At 45.8% G+C, this 18,170-nt stretch overlaps 1 protein-coding gene across 9 annotated transcripts in view; it reads left to right on the top strand.

Moving 5' to 3' along the window:
* The window catches only part of LTBP3 (latent transforming growth factor beta binding protein 3), a 1,616,087-nt gene that overhangs the window by 1,056,091 nt on the left and 541,826 nt on the right, over window positions 1-18,170 (top strand). For 7 of the 9 annotated variants that reach the window (XM_077457876.1, XM_077457830.1, XM_077457811.1 and 4 more), the window contains one exon: window positions 10,412-10,549. The exons of the other annotated variants lie outside the window; for them this stretch is intronic. In XM_077457876.1, coding sequence (XP_077314002.1) covers window positions 10,412-10,549 — 138 coding nt within the window. The remainder of the gene's footprint in view (window positions 1-10,411; window positions 10,550-18,170) is intronic. 9 annotated transcript variants of the gene reach the window in all.

The following is an 18,170-nucleotide window of genomic DNA, read 5'->3' as shown; positions in this document are numbered from 1 at the left end:
TTGTCGCAAACCACCATTCTTGGCTTAAGTTGGCGTGGCGTCAACCACCTCTCGGCCTGCCCCCGCAGAGCTGACAAAATATCTGCCCCAGTGTGGCTTCTGTCCCCAAACAAACCAGCGCAAGCACGGTATGGCATCTTTTTGCCTGCGTACTTGCGTAGCCCCTTGAATGCCTACAGAGCACCGCTGGTTCCGAGGACAGAGCACTGGAAGAGGCCATGGAGGAAGAAGAAGAGGAGGGGTAGAGGAGAGAGGCGTGTCACAACCAGTAGTAGCATTTTGGAGGCGTGGTGGCAGAACAACCTCCAACACTACTGCACCTTGTCCTGCATCCTTCCCAGCTGCCAGAAGAGTGACCCAATGGGCCGTGAAAGACAGGTAATGTCCCTGTACATGCCTGCTGGACCATGAGTCAGCGGTAATATGCACCTTACCGCTGACCGCCCTGTCCAGCGAGGCAAGGACATTGCCTTCCACATGCTAGTAGAGAGCTGGAATCGCCTTCCATGAGAAAAAGTGGTGTTTGGGGACCTGCCACTGAGGAACCGCACATTGCACAAACTCACGGAAGGGGGCCGAGTCTACCAACTGAAAAGGCAGTAGTTGAAGTGCTAGCAATTTAGCCAAGCTAGCATTCAACCGCTGGGCATGTGGATGGCTGGGAATGAACTTCTTTCGACGGTCCAGCAGCTGGGGCAGGGATATTTGCCTGCTACAATCGGACGTGGGTGTACTACTAGCAGAGTGCTCGCAAGCACTTGGCTGTGACACACCTAATTCTACACCTTCATTCCTCTCAGTGCAGGTTTCAGAGAGGACTGAAGGTCTAGTGGGGTTGGAGATCCCAGCTGATGAGGAGCAAGGAGAGGTCCGCTTTGTTCTTTGGTGTGGGTCTTTAAGGTACGCTTGCCAACGAGCGGCAGGTCAACATATGTCTGGTCAAGCATGTGGTGCCCAAGCGGCTGATGTTTTGGCCACGCGAGATACGCTTGAGATGTTGCAAATAGCAGCAGTGCGATCTGATGCACTTGTCTCAAAAAAGGCCCACACCAAAGAACTTTTGGAATAACGCGCACAGACGGTGCTCTGCTGTGTGATTCAGCCGGTGTGCTGCCCCTAAGCTGGCCCCCGGAGGGCATCCTGCCTCGTTGGAGATGTGCCCCCTCCTCCTCCTCCTCCTCCTCCTCCTCCTCTCTCCTATCAGGCACCCATGTGGAGTCAGTGACCTCATCATCCCCTCCCTCTTCATCACTGGAGCAAACCTGGCAGTATACTGCAGCTTGTGGAACATGACTGCCAGATTGCTGTCCTTCTTGAGCATCCCCTCTCTCTGCGCTCATGCTACTGCCTTCCTCTAGCTGAGTATCATCATCGGAGCCTTCAAAACACTGGGCATTCTCCTGGAGCATGTACCCAACACTGTACTCAAACAGTAAACTCCTGCAGATGCCTGTATTAGAGAACACCAGCAATAAAGGGTAGATACAGGTGTATACTGTGCTGTGCTGGAGGCACACAACACCCACTAACTCCTGCAGATGGCTCTATTAGAGAGCAGCAATAAAGGGTAGATACAGGTGTATACTGCGCTGGAGGCACACAACACCCACTAAATCCTGCAGATACCTTTATTATAGAACACCAGCAATAAAGTGTAGATAAAGGTGTATACTGTGCTGGAGGCACACAACACCCACTAACTCCTGCAGATGGCTGTATTAGAGAACACCAGCAATAAAGGGTAGATACAGGTGTATACTGTGCTGTGCTGGAGGCACACAACACCCACTAACTCCTGCAGATGCCTTTATTATAGAACACCAGCAATAAAGTGTAGATAAAGGTGTATACTGTGCTGGAGGCACACAACACCCACTAACTCCTGCAGATGGCTGTATTAGAGAACACCAGCAATAAAGGGTAGATATAGGTGTATATTGTGCTGGAGGCACGCAACACCCACTAACTCCTGCAGATGGCTCTATTAGAGAACAGCAATAAAGGGTAGATACAGGTGTATATTGTGCTGTGCTGGAGGCAGACAACACCCACTAACTCCTGCAGATGGCTCTATTAGAGAACAGCAATAAAGGGTTGATACAGGTGTATACTGCCCTGGAGGCACACAACACCCACTAACTCCTGCAGATGCCAGAACACTACACAAGGCCGCTGTGCTTGTGGCCAATTATGGCTCTCCTCACTGCCGGTGCTGTGATTGGCCAAGCATGCGGGGTCACAGTGCATGCTTGGCCAATCATGAGCCAGCAATGCGATGGCGCAGTGCATTGTGGGCCGTGAGCGCCACACGAATTTGGCGCGAACGGCCCACAGAGTTCTGGCTTTGCCAAACGGGCGAACAGCCAGTGTTCGAGTCGAACATGCGTTCGACTCGAACACCAAGCTCAACCCTCCTCTCCAGGTAACTGCAATATTCATATACTTGCAAGTGTATGAATAGTATACGTGGTTCTGCCACCCGCTCATATGTCACTTCTACGAGCTGCAGTGGCGCCACTAAGGTTGGCATCACCTGGTGTGGTAAAACGTTCATCCAATCCTCTCCACAAACACTTTGACCCTGAGTCTCTGCCTCCTTTTTTTTAATCCATGGGGGCCACCATCTTTCTAACTTACCTTATAGGTGTAGCGCCACCCCAGAAGGTAACTTTTGGGTTCTCTGTTCTGCATCTCAACCCCAAACCTCTCATGCACAGAGATGGGATAAAGGTGTTCACATGCAGTGTCCTTGTAGGGTGTAGGGTGTACACATACCTCCCAACATTTTGAGATGGGAATGAGGGACACCTACTATCAAATGTATGTAGGCATAGGACATGCCCCCTGTCACACCCCCTTAAAGGAGAAATAACCACCAAAAAAAAAGATTAAACCCACAAGGGATTTTTTTTTAAACTCGTATTCCTTTATATTGGCTTTTTAAATGTACAAATGCAGCAATTTAGAAATTGGATGAAAGGTTTTGCACTGGGAAACTTTTTAAAAGATAAACTTTTTAAAAATAAACATCACTTCAGGAAACACCTGTTTTATTGAACATTGAGCCCCAACGGGAGAATTCTACCCTGTCCGCACCTGTCGAAATCTGCCCGCACTCCTGGGCCATACACTCCTTCCACACGACACTATCCCTCCCCCTCTCAGAAAGACCATACAGACTCCATATTGTTTCTTTACCCATCCAACGTATGATAGCTCTGGCCGCTTATAATCGGCACAAAGTTTGGTTACAAATTTTCTGTTAATTTTTAATAACTACCTTCTAGTTATAGCAGCATTTCTACACACTGTTCCTTTGATCAACGGTGCATGCATTTTGCTCCTATACTTTAATATAGTATCCAGTCACAGTGAGCTCCCATTTGGGGTGACTGGATACTGGAATCTTATAATTGACCAACATGCATAGATAGACCATGATCACTGAAATGTTGTAGCATCACCTTCCCCCTCCCAAGGGGTTTCACAACAGGCTCTATCATTTTTCTCAGAATACTCTGTTACGTGACTCACGACATTAGATGTCGCAGTTTATCACGACACTAGCTTAAGAGCTAGGCCTAATTATTACATGTTTTACGAATTTGTCGATTGCTGTTTGTAACAGTCTATATTTTCCAATCTGCCTGCAATGTATTGCTGTTGTTAATATATTGTTATTAATATTGTATACCTGACAAATTTGAATAAAAACTTAATTGAAAAAAAAAAGTGCATTTTATATACAACTATATAGATCAGACCAAAATGAGGAACAGAGGAGCATTGCTCCAAATCAGGGACAGTCCCTCCAAATCAGGGACAGTTGGGAGGTATCTGTACACACGGTGTGCTTATGCCCACTCACCAATCCTGAAGATACCAAAGATCAAAGGAAGGGGATGTCTTTGAACAGGCTCTTGAAGGATGCCTGATTGGCAAACTGATGACCCAGGGATCTAGCGATGCCTGTATAGATGCGCCTGGAGGTGCAACTGTTGACTCACATCTGACTGTGGAGCTTGCTGGCAGGAATGGTCACCATCTTGCTCAGGCCCCAATGTCTCCAAAAGCAGGCAAGGGAAAGGAGCTTCATCTCCTGCTTTTGGTCTTGTGATCTCCTCTCTCTGGCCGCCTTGTGGTCTCTCCCCAGATCAGTAACTCTGATCCTTTCTCCTTTCCTTGCTTCAGGCTTGCCCTTTTCCCTCTCAGTTCAGTCAGCATGCAGGGGGTTGTAGTTATCTCTTATATATTGCTGGGACTACATGTCTCAAGGTGCTCTCCTCCCCTCTTGTGCTTGGTCATCTTCTTGGCCAATCAGAAACAAGCATCAACGGGCCAGGCTACACAGAGTTGGCCACCTTCTCTTGTCCCGAGCTGCTGACAAGGTGTGTTTGGGGGGCAAGCGGGGGAAGGAAACACTGACAGCCCCTCTGTCCTCTATGCAGTGACTGCTGTGTACACTCCCCGCTGCTTGAGTGGGGAGGGGAATGCCTGAACCCGTTACATAGGGTTGATGGGTATTGGGCTCCAGAACCATGGCTGCTCATCCCTGTCAGGGATCCTGGCCTGCTTGGGGCTGGAGTGGACACTGGAGAGGTGTCACCCCTCTGGCGGGTGTCGCCCAGGTCCCATAGCGACGCCACTGGCAAGCTGATGGGAGGAACTATTATCAACAAGGTAGCAGGTATCTGACTGAGTATATACAGAGGTCTGTGAGCAACAAGGTGGCAGCTTTTCTTATAGCCTAAAGTAAGGTGACCAAATTTTAACAATGAAATCCGAGAACATATTTTTTTTTTACTAGTAATGGCAGCAATCAGCAACTCATAGCAGGACTGCGATATTGCGGTGGAAAAATCGGGCACTAATGCCACGTACACATGACCGCTTTTCCCGTCAGAATAAACTCCGAAGGTTTTTCCGATGGAGTTCCGCTGAAACTGTCTTGCCTACACACGATCACACCAAAGTCCAACCGTCTAGAACGCGGTGACGTACAGCACGTATGAGGGGACTAGAAAAAGGAAGTTCAATAGCCAGTATCCAATAGCTGACATCTCGTACTTGCTTCAGAGCATGCGAGCGGTTTTCCCGATAGGAATTGGTTCCATCGGAAATATTTAAAAGATGTTCTATTTCTAGGTCCGTCAGAATTTCCAAAAAAAAAAAAAAAAAAGTCGGATGAGGCACACACATGATCGGAATATCTGGTGAAAAGATTCCATCTGACCTTTTCTGTCGGACATTCCGCTCGTGTGACACTTTTGACACTAATACAGTGATCAGTGCTAAAAATATGTACTGTCACTATACTAATGACACTGGCTGGGAAGGGGATAACATTTAGGGTTAATGTGTGCCTAACAAGTGTTTTCTCACTGTGGGGGAGGTGATTTTACTAAGGGAAAATATAGATCCCTGTACTTGCTTTGCAGGAACACAGGATCAATGTCTTCCACAAAAAAGACAGAGAGGCGCCTCTGGGTGCAGACTGTATAACAGTTTCTTTAACGTAAATAATAGTAATAAGAGACATATTGGATCTATCCCCTTGATGCTCTGGCGCCTGGAGGAATTAATGAATGCATCCAAATTTCCACCATCCTTTAACATTTACCATCCCCCTCCTTGACCATGAGGCTGGGAGCCACAATATCACCCTATATTCCTTCCTACCCCCCCCCCCCCCACTTCCTTTCTTATTCCTTCCCCCCTCCCTAATAAAGCTAATAAAAGCTCCCTTTTTTATCCATTTATTTTTTTAATTTTGTTTGTATAAAAATATAATCCTGCCCCTCCCCACTTTTTAACTATTTATGATTATATAATTTCCCCCCTTTTTTTCCTTTTCTTCTGCTATATAATAGATTTTTCTAAGGTTTGGCGTTCTATTAAATCCACCACATATGTTGCCGAATAATATTGGCAATGCTTTTCTATCATGATAGTATCATGTGCGTACATATATTTGCACACACACACATATATATTTTTATCAATTTAAAAAAATATATATATTTTTATGTATATATTCCACCATATATTACTTATCTACTGTGGTACTATCATCATCCTCCCATTCACCATAATTATGTGTACATTTGTGCACTTTATACATATCATTTATTTTTTATTTTTTATATTGCATCCATCCCTTTATGCATATATACACTTTTAAATATACCCGTCTTGTATATTGTATCCATCCCTCCACTAATTTATATATTAATTTGTGTATATAAATTACACATTAATTTGCATATTTATATGCGCCAATTTATTTATATCTCAATTGGTGGGCATATATAATATCGCATATCAATTCTAGTCACAATATATGATATTGTCTCCCACTATTTATTTATTCATATTTTATGTTAATTTTTATTATTATCGTTATTTCTATTATTTTTATTAATTTCTCGATATAAATTAGTATCTCCACATGCTGCTGCTTATTTCATATCGCATTGTGATCCTCCTGGTAACATAGCCCAGCACATCTAATTTCCCTTTCTGTGTCAAGAATGTATTCCTTTCCACTTGGCCCCTCCTCCTTCTGCCCTCCGCTATTTATCCTTCGCCTATGGTTCCGAACGGTCAGCTTGACAAAGGAGTGCAGCCAACACACCATCCATGGCTCTGCCAGCTAAGGAAATGCGTAACACGTTCGGTGACGTCATTTCCCCTCGCCTGAAGCCTTGTTTGCGTTCCAAGCCTCGTGCGGACGCCCCTCCATGCTGCCGGTGTTCTGCCGTATAGAGTCCGGCCATCAAATGGTGTCCGCTCCGTACTGCGGACTACAGAGCAGACGAAGCTTCGGAAAATCTCCGAAGCTGAACGGCGCGTGCGCCGTGAGTGGTAGCCCCACCATCCAAGCGGACATAGGGTTGTGAATTTGAGAGGGCCCCTCGCGGGCGAGCTTCGCTCGCCACGCTTCGGGCTCGGCCTCGCTGCGCTCGGCTCTTTTTTATTCTAAGTCTATGTCCACTTGGATAGTGGGGATAGAACCTGGACTCACGGCGCAGGCGCCGTTCATCCTCGGCATTTTTCGGAATCTGTGTTCCTGTGTACTGCGCATGCGCAGTACGCAGCGGACACTATCCGATGGAGGACGCTATTTGACAAGACACCGGCCGGATTAAACATCAGCACTGCCGCGATCAGCTGAGGACAGACTTGCCAAGAATCAACATCTTAAGGAAATGATTACACTGATGCCTTCTGCCCCCCCCCCCCCCTGTTGTATGGGACCAGTACACCGCCTGTTTTTAATCACAAAAATGTGAGTTTTATTATTATTTACATTAAAGAAACTGTTTTACAGTCTGCACCCAGAGGCACCTCTCTCTCTCGTTTGGTTTCTTCAGTACTACCGGGAACTTGGTTTCTGTTTTCATCGGATGGCTGCCGTGCATGTGGACTGTGCTTAAAAAAAACCCCCTCCTTCCCCCCCCCCCCTCCCCCTTGCCCCTTTTGCATTTAATACCCATATTACATAGTTGCCAACATTGTAAAAAAAAATTCTGGGAGTTGTATTATAATTAAGGGGCGGGGCATGAGGTTATAGGCGTGGAATAGGACAAGGTGAAAATATGGGCGTGGTTTACATAAAATAGTGGGCTTGGCTTACATGGGCATGGCTCAAAGGGGTGTGGCTACAGTCTGAGATTAATACGGGATTAATACGGGATGGAGAGGGAGAGGGAAAGGGGGGAGGGATGGAGAGGCAAAGGGGGAGGGATGGAGGGACAGCAGCCCCAGATCCTACATCACAATAGCAATATGTGTTTTCCAGAGTTTGACAATCAGCAGATAAAGATACTCCAATCATCCCGGCGCCATGATTGTTATGGTGTCAGGATGATTAAAGGACATTAATTCTATTATTACATTGTAATATAAAATGAAATCATTCAACTCACCATAATGCAGAATCATTAGGTGCCCCCAGCAGAGTCCCTCCTTACATCAGGTGCTCCATCAGATCAGCCTTCCTCACATCTGTGTCTCCATCAGCAGAGCCCCTCTTTACATCTGGTGTCTCCATCAGTCCTCCTTGCATCTGGTGTCCCCATCAGTCCTCCTAACATCTGGTTTCACCATCAGTCCTCCGCACATCTGGTGTCCCCATCAGTCCTCCGCACATCTGGTGTCCCCATCAGTCCTCCACACATCTGGTGTCCCCATCAGTCCTCCGCACATCTGGTGTCCCCATCAGTCCTCCGCACATCTGGTGCCCCTCTGACATCCAGACTGCCCCCTCTGACATCCAGACTGGCCCCCCTATGACATCCAGACTGGTCCCCCCTATGACATCCAGACTGGCCCCCCCTCTTACATATAGACTGGCCCCCCCTCTGACATACAGACTGCACCCCCCCTCTGACATCCAGACTGCACCCCCCCTCTGACATCCAGACTGGCCCCCCCCCCGACATCCAGACTGGCCCCCGCCTCTGACATCCCGACTGGCCCCCGCCTCTGACATCCAGACTGGCCCCTCTGACATCCAGACTGCCTCGTCTGACATCCAGACTGGCACCCGACATCCAGACTGCCCCCTCTGACTTCCGGACCAGAAGAGATTGAGCTGCGGCGCCACCCACCTTCCAACCTTTCCATTACAGTTCACAGACACTGGCAGTGGGGCGGGGGTGGGCGGCGCCACAGCATCTCTATTGCAGACCAGCTTCTGGTCTTCTTTAAAATGGCGGCCAGTGGAGACATTGTCTCCACCGGCCGCAGACCTCTAGCAGCCGGTGGCGAAAAATCGTGACTAACCGAATTTCTCGGGACACAAATAAATCGGGAAAAAGGTCATAATACTGGGAACTCATAGTTTCATAGGTTGAATAAAGACACCAATCCATCCAGTTCAACCTGAGTGAGTGTCTACAATTGTCCCTTTCCCTGTACATTGCTACACCCACATTGGTCCCTACCCTCAAGGAGTCCACAATCCAAGGTCCCCATTCATATACTAGGGCCAATTTTGGACAGAAGCCAATTAACCTACCTGCATGTCTTTGGATTGTGGGAGGAAACTGGAGTACCCAGAGGAAACCCACGCAGGCACAGGGAGAACATGCAAACTCCAGGCAGGTAGTGTTGTGGTTGGGATTTGAACCAGCGACCGTTCTTACTGCTAGGTGAGAGTGCTAACCACTACACCACTGTGCTGCCCTAAATATCCTGGGAAATTCGGGACAGTTGGCAACTATGATATTATGTTTATTGTCTTTTTATGTGCATATGAAATAGATCTATAGCACTGTCATGCTTTCAAGTCTGTAATCTATATACTGAGCACTGTGTTATTGGTTTTCTTTTGGGAAAAGTACAGTAGATTGTTGTTTTATTTTCTAGCGCCATTTACTTGTATATTCAATGTCTTCCACACTGACAGAATGGGGAACTGCCTTGTTTACATAGGCAGACCACTAGGCGAGTCAGCCGGATCCACTGATTGGCTCTGACACTCAGAAATGCAGGATCATGTATATAAGTGATCCTGCGCAGCATGACCGTAGCAGTAAATCAGCTATTGGGCAATCGCCAACTGGTTAAGATCATCAGCATTATGATAACTGACAGGCAGCAGGCACTCTATCATGGCTCTGGCTGGCTCTGTCACAGTGTGTCACATAACATGGCTGCTGGGTGCTGATTTTGTTAACTTATGACCAATAAGTGTATGCTGCCTGTGAATTCTGATACCATCTATTATGCCAGACAGACAGACACAGTGCAATGTAGTCTATTCACAGACACCCGCAAAGCACACCTGTCTTGAAGCCTTGAAGGCCCTGGAGCCCCAAGATTAGGACTGCTTCCCCTCTATTCCTGCTGCTGGACAACTTCAGCTGAGCTCAGCTGCCTCTCTCTGCCCGTTACCGCCTCTGCCTGCCTCACAGCCTCTCAGGTCTCACTCTCTGGGCCCTGGCTACTACTGGGTGGGGAGTGGAGGAAAATGACTCTGCCGGGGAAGGCAAGGAGATAAGCAAGCAGGCAGCTCCCGGGATTTGAGCCAAGGCAGAATAACATGCGAGCGAAGCTGAATGGGCATGTGCCAAAAACTGAAGAAATAGTCCATCCGCTCTGACCAGCACATCAGAAAGGGACACGGATAATGGAAAAAATACACCCCCTAAGCAAGTAGGAGCGGGGGTAATTCAGAATTTGTTTTTTTATTCTGCACTGACTGTCTTTGAAAATTGCACCAGCTTATATGTTATCTCATTTTTTAGGAAGACCAAATAAAATAATTATCACTTGCCCTTGATGGAAATGTATATTGCTACACAGTGTTTGCATGATATACTGTAGCCTATAATTGTACTGTAATGATTTGAATGCAAATGGGCTGTCTTTAGACTAATGCTGTAAGTCTACCTTTCTCCCACAGATGTGGATGAATGCGTAGATGAGTCTAATTGTGTCAATGGTCAGTGTATCAACACTCGAGGCTCCTTCTATTGCCGTTGCCCACTACATATGCAGTACCACACAGAACACAAGCTTTGTGTGGCCAATACTGAGCTAGGTAAGGATATTAAATGCATGATTAATTGTGCAACCTTCAGCTACGTTTTGAATTCTAAAATTTCAAGCCTCCAACATTGGTGTTTCATTATTTCATAGTATGACTGAATTATTTTTAGGCTATTTTGAAAGGCTTGTTGCAAATGAGTTTGAGTTGAATTATTGGACACATTAATCACATATTGCACATATATGACTACAATAAAGAAGCTACCACAATGTTTAAAGGGTAACTCCACTTTCATAGGTAAAAAAAAGCAAATAAAGAAAAAAATAATATAGCATATACAATTGCGACACAAGTCATATTGTAATTGAATGTTATTAAAAATTACCTTTCCTTTGCAATCTGCAGCTCTGTCATTTTCAAAAAATGCAATGCAATATGGCTACCTAGAGGTGTTCTGTACACAGAATGTGTACAGAACCCCCCCCCCCCCCCAGAAACCTAATTTCCTGCTTGTGTGATTGGCTCACTGATTTTCCCTGAAGTCTTCAATAAGATACACGTCAGATTTAAGGCATCCCCTGCAACAGAAATGTAATTTTTGGTGAGATACTTTCAATAAGAAATCACGCCTAAAGGGATGCAGGCCCAGCAGCTTTCCTCATTAGCAGGGCCAGTACAAGGGATGGGCGGGAGGGACCACTGCCCTGGGCAGAGTGTGGGAGGGGATGCCAAAACACTGGAGCATCACCCTTTGTCTTAGGCTCTGTTTTGCTAAATTCTGTTCTAAAGCAGAGCTGAGAATGTGCTCATTAGGGATGGGCTTTATGTTCGGGTCGAACATGAGTTTGACTCGAACATTGGCTGTTTGCCTATTCGCTGACTAGTGAAAAAATTTGGGGTGTTCGCAGCAAATTCAAAAGCCGCGGAACACCCTTTAAAAGTCTATGGGAGAAATCAAAAGTGCTAATTTTAAAGGTTAATATGCAAGTTATTGCCATAAAAAGTGTTTGGGGACCTGGGTCCTGCCCCCGGGAACATGTATCAATGCAAAAACAAGTTTTAAAAATGGCTGTTTCAGGAACAGTGATTTTAATAATGCTTAAAGTAAAACAATAAAAGTGTAATAGTCCTTTAAATTTCATACCTGGGGTGTGTCTATAGTATGCCTTTAAAGTATCACGTTTCCCATATTAACAACAGTCTGAGAGCAAAATTACTTTCTAAAAAAAGTCATTTAAAACTACTCACGGCTATAATGAATTGTCGGTCCCAGCAATACACATAAAAGTAATTGAAAAAAACGACATGGGCATGTGGCCTGGTACGGTTCAGGAGGAGGGGAGCTCTCGTCCCCCCTATTTTCCTGCGGCCTGCCAGGTTGTGTGCTCGGATAAGGGTCTGGTATGGATTTTTGGGGATCCCACGCCATTTTTTAAAGAAATTTTGGCACAGGGTTCCCTATAACATCCATACCAGACCTGAAGGGAATTTTTTTTTTTTGGTTTGGGGTTCCCCTGTGGAGGAATCCCATGCCATTTTTTTCAATGACTTTTATGTGTATTGCCGGGACTGACAATTCATTATAGCCGCGAGTACTTGTAAATGACTTTTTTTCCTTTAGAAATGTCATTTTGCTCTCAGACTGTTCTAAAAAAAACGTGAAACGTGCCGCTTTACAGGCATACTATAGAAACCCCCCCGGGTATGAAATTTAAAGGAATATTACACTTTGTTTCACTTTAAGCATTATTAAAATCACTGCTCCTGAAAAAACGGCCATTTTTAAAACTTTTATTTGCATTGATACATGTCCCCTGGGGCAGGACTCGGGTCCCCAAACACTTTTTATGACAATAACTTGCATATAAGTCTTTTGATTTTTCATGTTCGTGTCCCATAGACTTTAACGGTGTTCGCATGTTCGAACAAATTTTTTGCCTGTTTGCATGTTCTGGATGCAAACCAAACTGGGGGGTGTTCGGCTCATCTTTAGTGCTCATACCTCCTGCAGCCCTAATCGCTGTTCTCTGCTCAGTAGTCATCAGAGCTTTCCTCTCTAAAAAGTGCTAATTTTAAAGGTTTATATGCAAGTTATTGCCATAAAAAGTGTATGGGGACCCGGGTATTGCCCTAGGAGACATGTATCAATGTAAAAAAGAGTTTTTAAAACAACTGTTGTTTTTTTCAGGAGCAGAGATTTTAAAGTGGAGGTCTGCCCACCGCTGCAAAAATTAAAAGGCCGCAGCTGCACATACTGCACCTGCTGACTTCTAATAATCGGACACTTACCTGTCCTAGAATCCAGCGATGTTAGCACCACATCTGATGTTTCCATCAGCTGTCAGGTGCATCCCTCATCCATTTTGAGTAAGGGAACCCAGCAGTCAAGCCTCACGGCTTCACGCAGGAACCATATTGCGCATGCACAAGGCTCCATTCCTCCCTCCTACTGGCCCAGCAGCTGGGGAAGGAGGAGGGAGCCTGGGCGGTGACCTCAATACCTGCGGCTGAGGCTCCCAGAAGTGGGAATAGGAAACCTGTATTAGACAGATATCCTGTCCCCCCTCCCCCCCAAAAGGTCCCAAATGTGCCACCAGAGGGGGAGGAGTACAACGAGCGGAAGTGGAACTCTTTAATAATTGCTTAAAGTGAAGAATAAAAATGAAAGATTCCTTTAAATAGCAGGGCCTGTAAAGTGGCGCATCTGTGCGATGTATAAAACAGTGCCCCAGCAAAATGACATTTCTAAAGGAAAAAATTGTCATTTAAACTTGCTTGCGGCTGTAATGTATTGCCGGCTCCCAGCAATATAGATAAAAAAACAAAGGAAAAAAAATGACGTGAGCCCCCCCCCCGTCTTTACCAAGCCCTTCAGGTTCTAAAAACAAATTGGCGTGGGAGTCCCCTCCGAAATCCATACCAGACCATTATCCGAGCATGCAGCCTGAAAGTCAGGATGGGGGCGAGTGAGTGCTCCCCCAAACTATACCAGGCCACAAACCCCGGCAACCAACGGCCAGGGTTGTCGGGAAGAGGCTCCTCTCCCCATCACCCTCACCCCAGCCCTGTCCTCATGTTGAGGGCAACAATCCGGAATCTGGAAGCCCCGTTTAACAAGGGATCCCCCAGATCCTGCACCCCCATGTGCATGGGTATCGGGTTGTACCCCTACCCATTCACCAAAAAAAGTGTCAAAAGGGAAAATCCATCGTCAATCACGCAGCCCGATGGACCCGAAAAATAGAAAAAAAAATGAAATATATATATAGGCAAGGGTGGGGCCACTCCCTGATGTAACAGGATGACCCCGCTACATATGGTGTCAAAAGGGGGTGGGGTCACTCTTACTTCACCGAGTGGCCCCCCCCTTGCCTTTATAACTACTGTCACACCCTTTCACAGCCAAGAGACAGCAGTCGCCGGGAGGCCTCCCATCGAGGCGGAGCTTTTTTTATTTTTTTCTATTATTATTTTGAGTTATTTTAAAGGGACAGCAAATTGACACTGTTATACAAGCTGTACACTCACTACTTTACATTGTAGCAAAGTGTAATTTCTTCAGTGTTGTTTAATGAAAAGGTATAAAATACTTACAAAAATGTGAGGGGTATACTCACTTTTGTGAGATACTGTGTGTGTGTGTAGATATATATATATATTATATATAGAAAATCATGCCTTTTAATAAGAGTGTGTGTGTGTGTGTGTGTGTGTGTGTGTGTGTGTGTGTGTGTGTGTGTGTGTGTGTGTGTGTGTGTGTGTGTGTTACACCTATGTAGAGCCTGAAATGTCCCAGTATATTCCTACTAACCTATTCAAAGATTTGACCACAAACAGCAAGTGATGTAATGCAGCCCAACTCCAGCAAAGTGTAAACATTCACCCTTGCAGAGTTGGGGGAAAGCCTGTACTTCAGCCAGCTGCAGTGCTCTTCCTGTCCACCCAGACCTCAGCTTCATCACATACTATACAGGAATATTAACCCTGTATGGTATGATGAGACCGGAGTGTGATCACAGCCACTCACAATTCACCAAGGAGCTCCAGAGGGCCAATCTCAGCACTGGAAAAAGCAAAGATTTAGGTAAGGCTGGGTACACACGGATCAAAATGTGTTTGCTTTAGCAGGGGCCAGCTGAATTTTGATATATGTGTGACATTGCCTGTTAGAAGCTGCCCCATCAGATTAGCTTCCGTAGAATGGGACTGCTGGAAAATCGTATTCGATCAGCGGCTTGCAGCCAATAACGCTAATCAGTGTATTCTGACAGAGGAGAGTCCCCACCGTAAGAATACATCTCGGTAAAGGGGATTTATGCATTCACCTCTCTTGCGTGGATGGATCAATCTGTGAGGCTGGATTCAGACTGCTGTGCGTAGCAGCTCAAAGCAAGGGTCCAGTGCATCCCTGTTCTTCATTTCAGTTCTGATTTCAGTACAAATTTTTGGCTGAATTCAGACCTGAAATGGACCAGAAGATGCACAAGACTCCTGTGCAATTCACTCCGCAGCCATCCCGGAGCTGTGTAAACCAGCTCCATAGAGATCCGGTCAAAGTCTCATGCGATGCAAATTGGATGTGGGGAAATCCACGCCCAATTTGCAATAGTGTGAACCCAGCCTTAGTGTTTTTTTTTTTATTATTTTTTATTTTTATTTAGCCCACTGGCTGAATGTAAAAAAAACTATACATGCGTTCCCATTTAAGTGGTTTTACCTGAATCCTCTGCTACTAGAATAGGAGCGCAGTTTGGCATGTTTTTTCCTGGACACTGGATGATCTAGTCCCAGCCCTGCTCGTTAAAGTCCTGCAGGTGCACGGCTGATTGATAATTATGAAACAACTTCCTCAGATGGATACAGAAAACACACAGGGATTTATTCAGAATAACAAAAATGTAGGAATCTGCAACAAAGTTTGTTAAAATCCTTGCAGTGTACATAGATCACCCAGAAGGTGTCAGATCACACAAAACACGTCTGCAATCCAATTTGCAGGTGTCCGATTTCTGCTTTCTTACCTGCTTCAAAATTTGCTTTTTATTCAATGATTTAGTGTTTTTTACACTCCAAATCTGCTGGGTTTCTTTTGTCTTTTAAATTCTATTAAAAAGTGAGCCCCTCTCCTCTCCCCAAAGGCTACCAGAAAGCATAAAGTCCGCATGGCTCTAGGAGTATAATTAAATTATAAGAGGAATGTTTGCACAGGTCTTGGGTAATGCAAGTGCCTAGACTTTCTTAGATATCTGGTTCTAGTGTTCAAGTTTGGTGTCCTGATGTCAAGTGCACTTGGCTTGTTTTGTTATGCAAGGTGCCTCCTGGTGTAGTGATTATTTGTGAGAATAATAGCTTGGCAGCAGGGGTTAATTTTAAGACAAACACTTGTTTTTTTAGACATTCTTTATTTACAAAAGGATTTTACAAAAAAAAAAAGTAGACAAGACACATGTAGCATTTACCCCCGAAGGAACGGCTGGTTTTATGGGCTTACCGTTACCTTCTTCACCTCGATTTGCATCTAGGGGTTTCCCGTGGTAGATGGCCCAAGGACTATAGAGACTGACAACAGATCCGCTTAAAGGGATTTTTATTTGAAAAAACATAGTTAACAAACAGGATCAGAGAGTTTAGGTGAAAAGTCCAGGTACTTTTAATGTCAAAGACAGTATAGGAGAACTCTCTTACTTTGAATAAATCCAGAAAATAGCCATTAACAGCTGGATCTTCACCCTAATTGGATAGTCCTTCTCTCATCAGGCCTAGCAGCCAACAGGGTGCTTGAGTCAGGAACAAGTCTCTGCCACAGACTTTATGATAGAACACGTGTAAGGAAACTTTAAAACTTGTAGAATGCTCGTGTGGTACCAGTATCTTGCAGCCGGTACGGCGATACCGCACGAGATTGGATTCATTTAGGTCCTTCAGCTTTACCAGACTCTTGTTGAGAAGCCAACCCTTGCGTGGCCTTCTCCCGAAGAGTCATCTCCTGGATAACTTCGAAGTTGCTAGGCTTCTCCACAACCTGAGATGGCACCGGACCACCTCTGAATCCCTCCTTTAGTTTCCTCGCCTCGGGCTAGCCAGCCCCGAGATGTAAAGTCGTGTGGATCTGCACCCCAGGCCATAGGCATCCTGGGGGCTGGTCAGGAGGACCAGGACCATGCAGTCAGAACATATTTCTGGACTGGAACCCTGAAACACGTGACGTCCACATCTTAAGTTCCCTCTCCCAGAAGGCACAGCAAGAGTGACACTCCCACTGGGCTGACTCTGAGAGAAAGCAACCTTAAAACACCCAACCGGACTGTGTTACCATGCCTGCCAGAAGTGACAGTGTCCCCCATGGCCAGGCAGAACATCTTGTAGTCTAGTCAGACTGATGCTGAGGTCAAAATTTGGAGTAATCAAACCCAAAACAAACTGCGGTTTAGATTAAACATTAACATTTCAAAAATACATAGCGCGTGCTAGTTTTGCAAATATTCTCAAACACCACATTTGGCAATTACTTAAGAGGTAAACAGTCTACTGGTTTTGTGTTTTTGGTGGTTATTTTAGGAACAATGAACTTGGATGAGAATTGTGGGTGCATGGGATACCCCAAACTGAAAAAACAACACTGTAAAACTATGCACAAACAGTTGAGGACCTGCTAAATCTGTGGCTTATCAAATTCCAAGATGCAAGCTGTATTGCACAGTTGTGGGAGTATTACTGTAAAGCAAAATGTATACCTGTCCCAAAAAGTTTGTATGAAAGACACAGCACCTGGCTGCTTTAGTCCTAAGGTTGGAGAATTAGTGTGCTCCTGTCTATCTTGCACTGCACTTGAGCTACACTCTGCCCCAGACATGTGAGGTATGGCACTTTACTGTCCTCTTCTTCCCTTAGGGGTGATGGCTGGTTTGTACTCACTTAGTCCCTTAAAGAGCAAGTAAACCCTGATGGGTTTACTTCCTCTTTCATTGCATGCAAAGGTAAAGCATAATGGACTACTATGCATCGCATAGTAGTCCATTATGTGTCACTTACCTGACAGAGGAGCCAGCAAAATCACCGCTGTCCCCTGTAGTCCGGCGCATCCATCTTCTCGGTGGGTCTAGCTGCTCCGCCGCTGTCATTCGGCGAAGACGCGATGACGTCACTCCTGCGCACGCGCACGGGAGCCGCAACACGCGGCATATCGCCGTTGACAGCGGCGAGCTCAGTGCGCCGGAGCGCCCCTGTCTACGGCGCCCCTGTCTACAGCTGTCTTTTAGCAAATATCTCCTAAACTGTGTATGTTTAGGAGATATTTTTTAATCTAGGCTTACCTGTAGGTCAAAGTTGGTTGTAAGGGTTTACAACCACTTTAAGAAACTCCCAGAATCCAGAAGGACTACTGTCTTGGTCTTCACTGGACAGGCTGCTTCTGGCTTAGCTAGGGGTCTGGAGCTAAGCCTAGCTGAGACCTAAGCTGGGTGACTTCCTGGAGCTCGCTTCTTCCTCTTTTCTCTCCCTCTCCTCCTCCAGATGGCTGGATCCCGGACTCTGCTCCCAGACTTCACAATATTTGTGGGTTGCTTCCCCACCTCTTGGGTCCATTTCCCCAGGGATTGCTGGAAGCTCCATAAATATTCAGTGTGCAGCCTCTGTCCCCACCCACCCAGTATGTTCTGTAAACTTCTAGTGA

The sequence above is a fragment of the Lithobates pipiens genome, unplaced genomic scaffold (genome assembly GCF_037356315.1).
Source record: "Lithobates pipiens isolate NorthernLeopardFrog02 unplaced genomic scaffold, aLitPip1_a1.2 Scaffold_10, whole genome shotgun sequence".
In the NCBI taxonomy this organism is placed as follows: Eukaryota; Metazoa; Chordata; class Amphibia; order Anura; family Ranidae; genus Lithobates; species Lithobates pipiens.
Note: the sequence above shows the minus strand (reverse complement) of the source record. Positions and strands in the feature narration are given on the sequence as shown.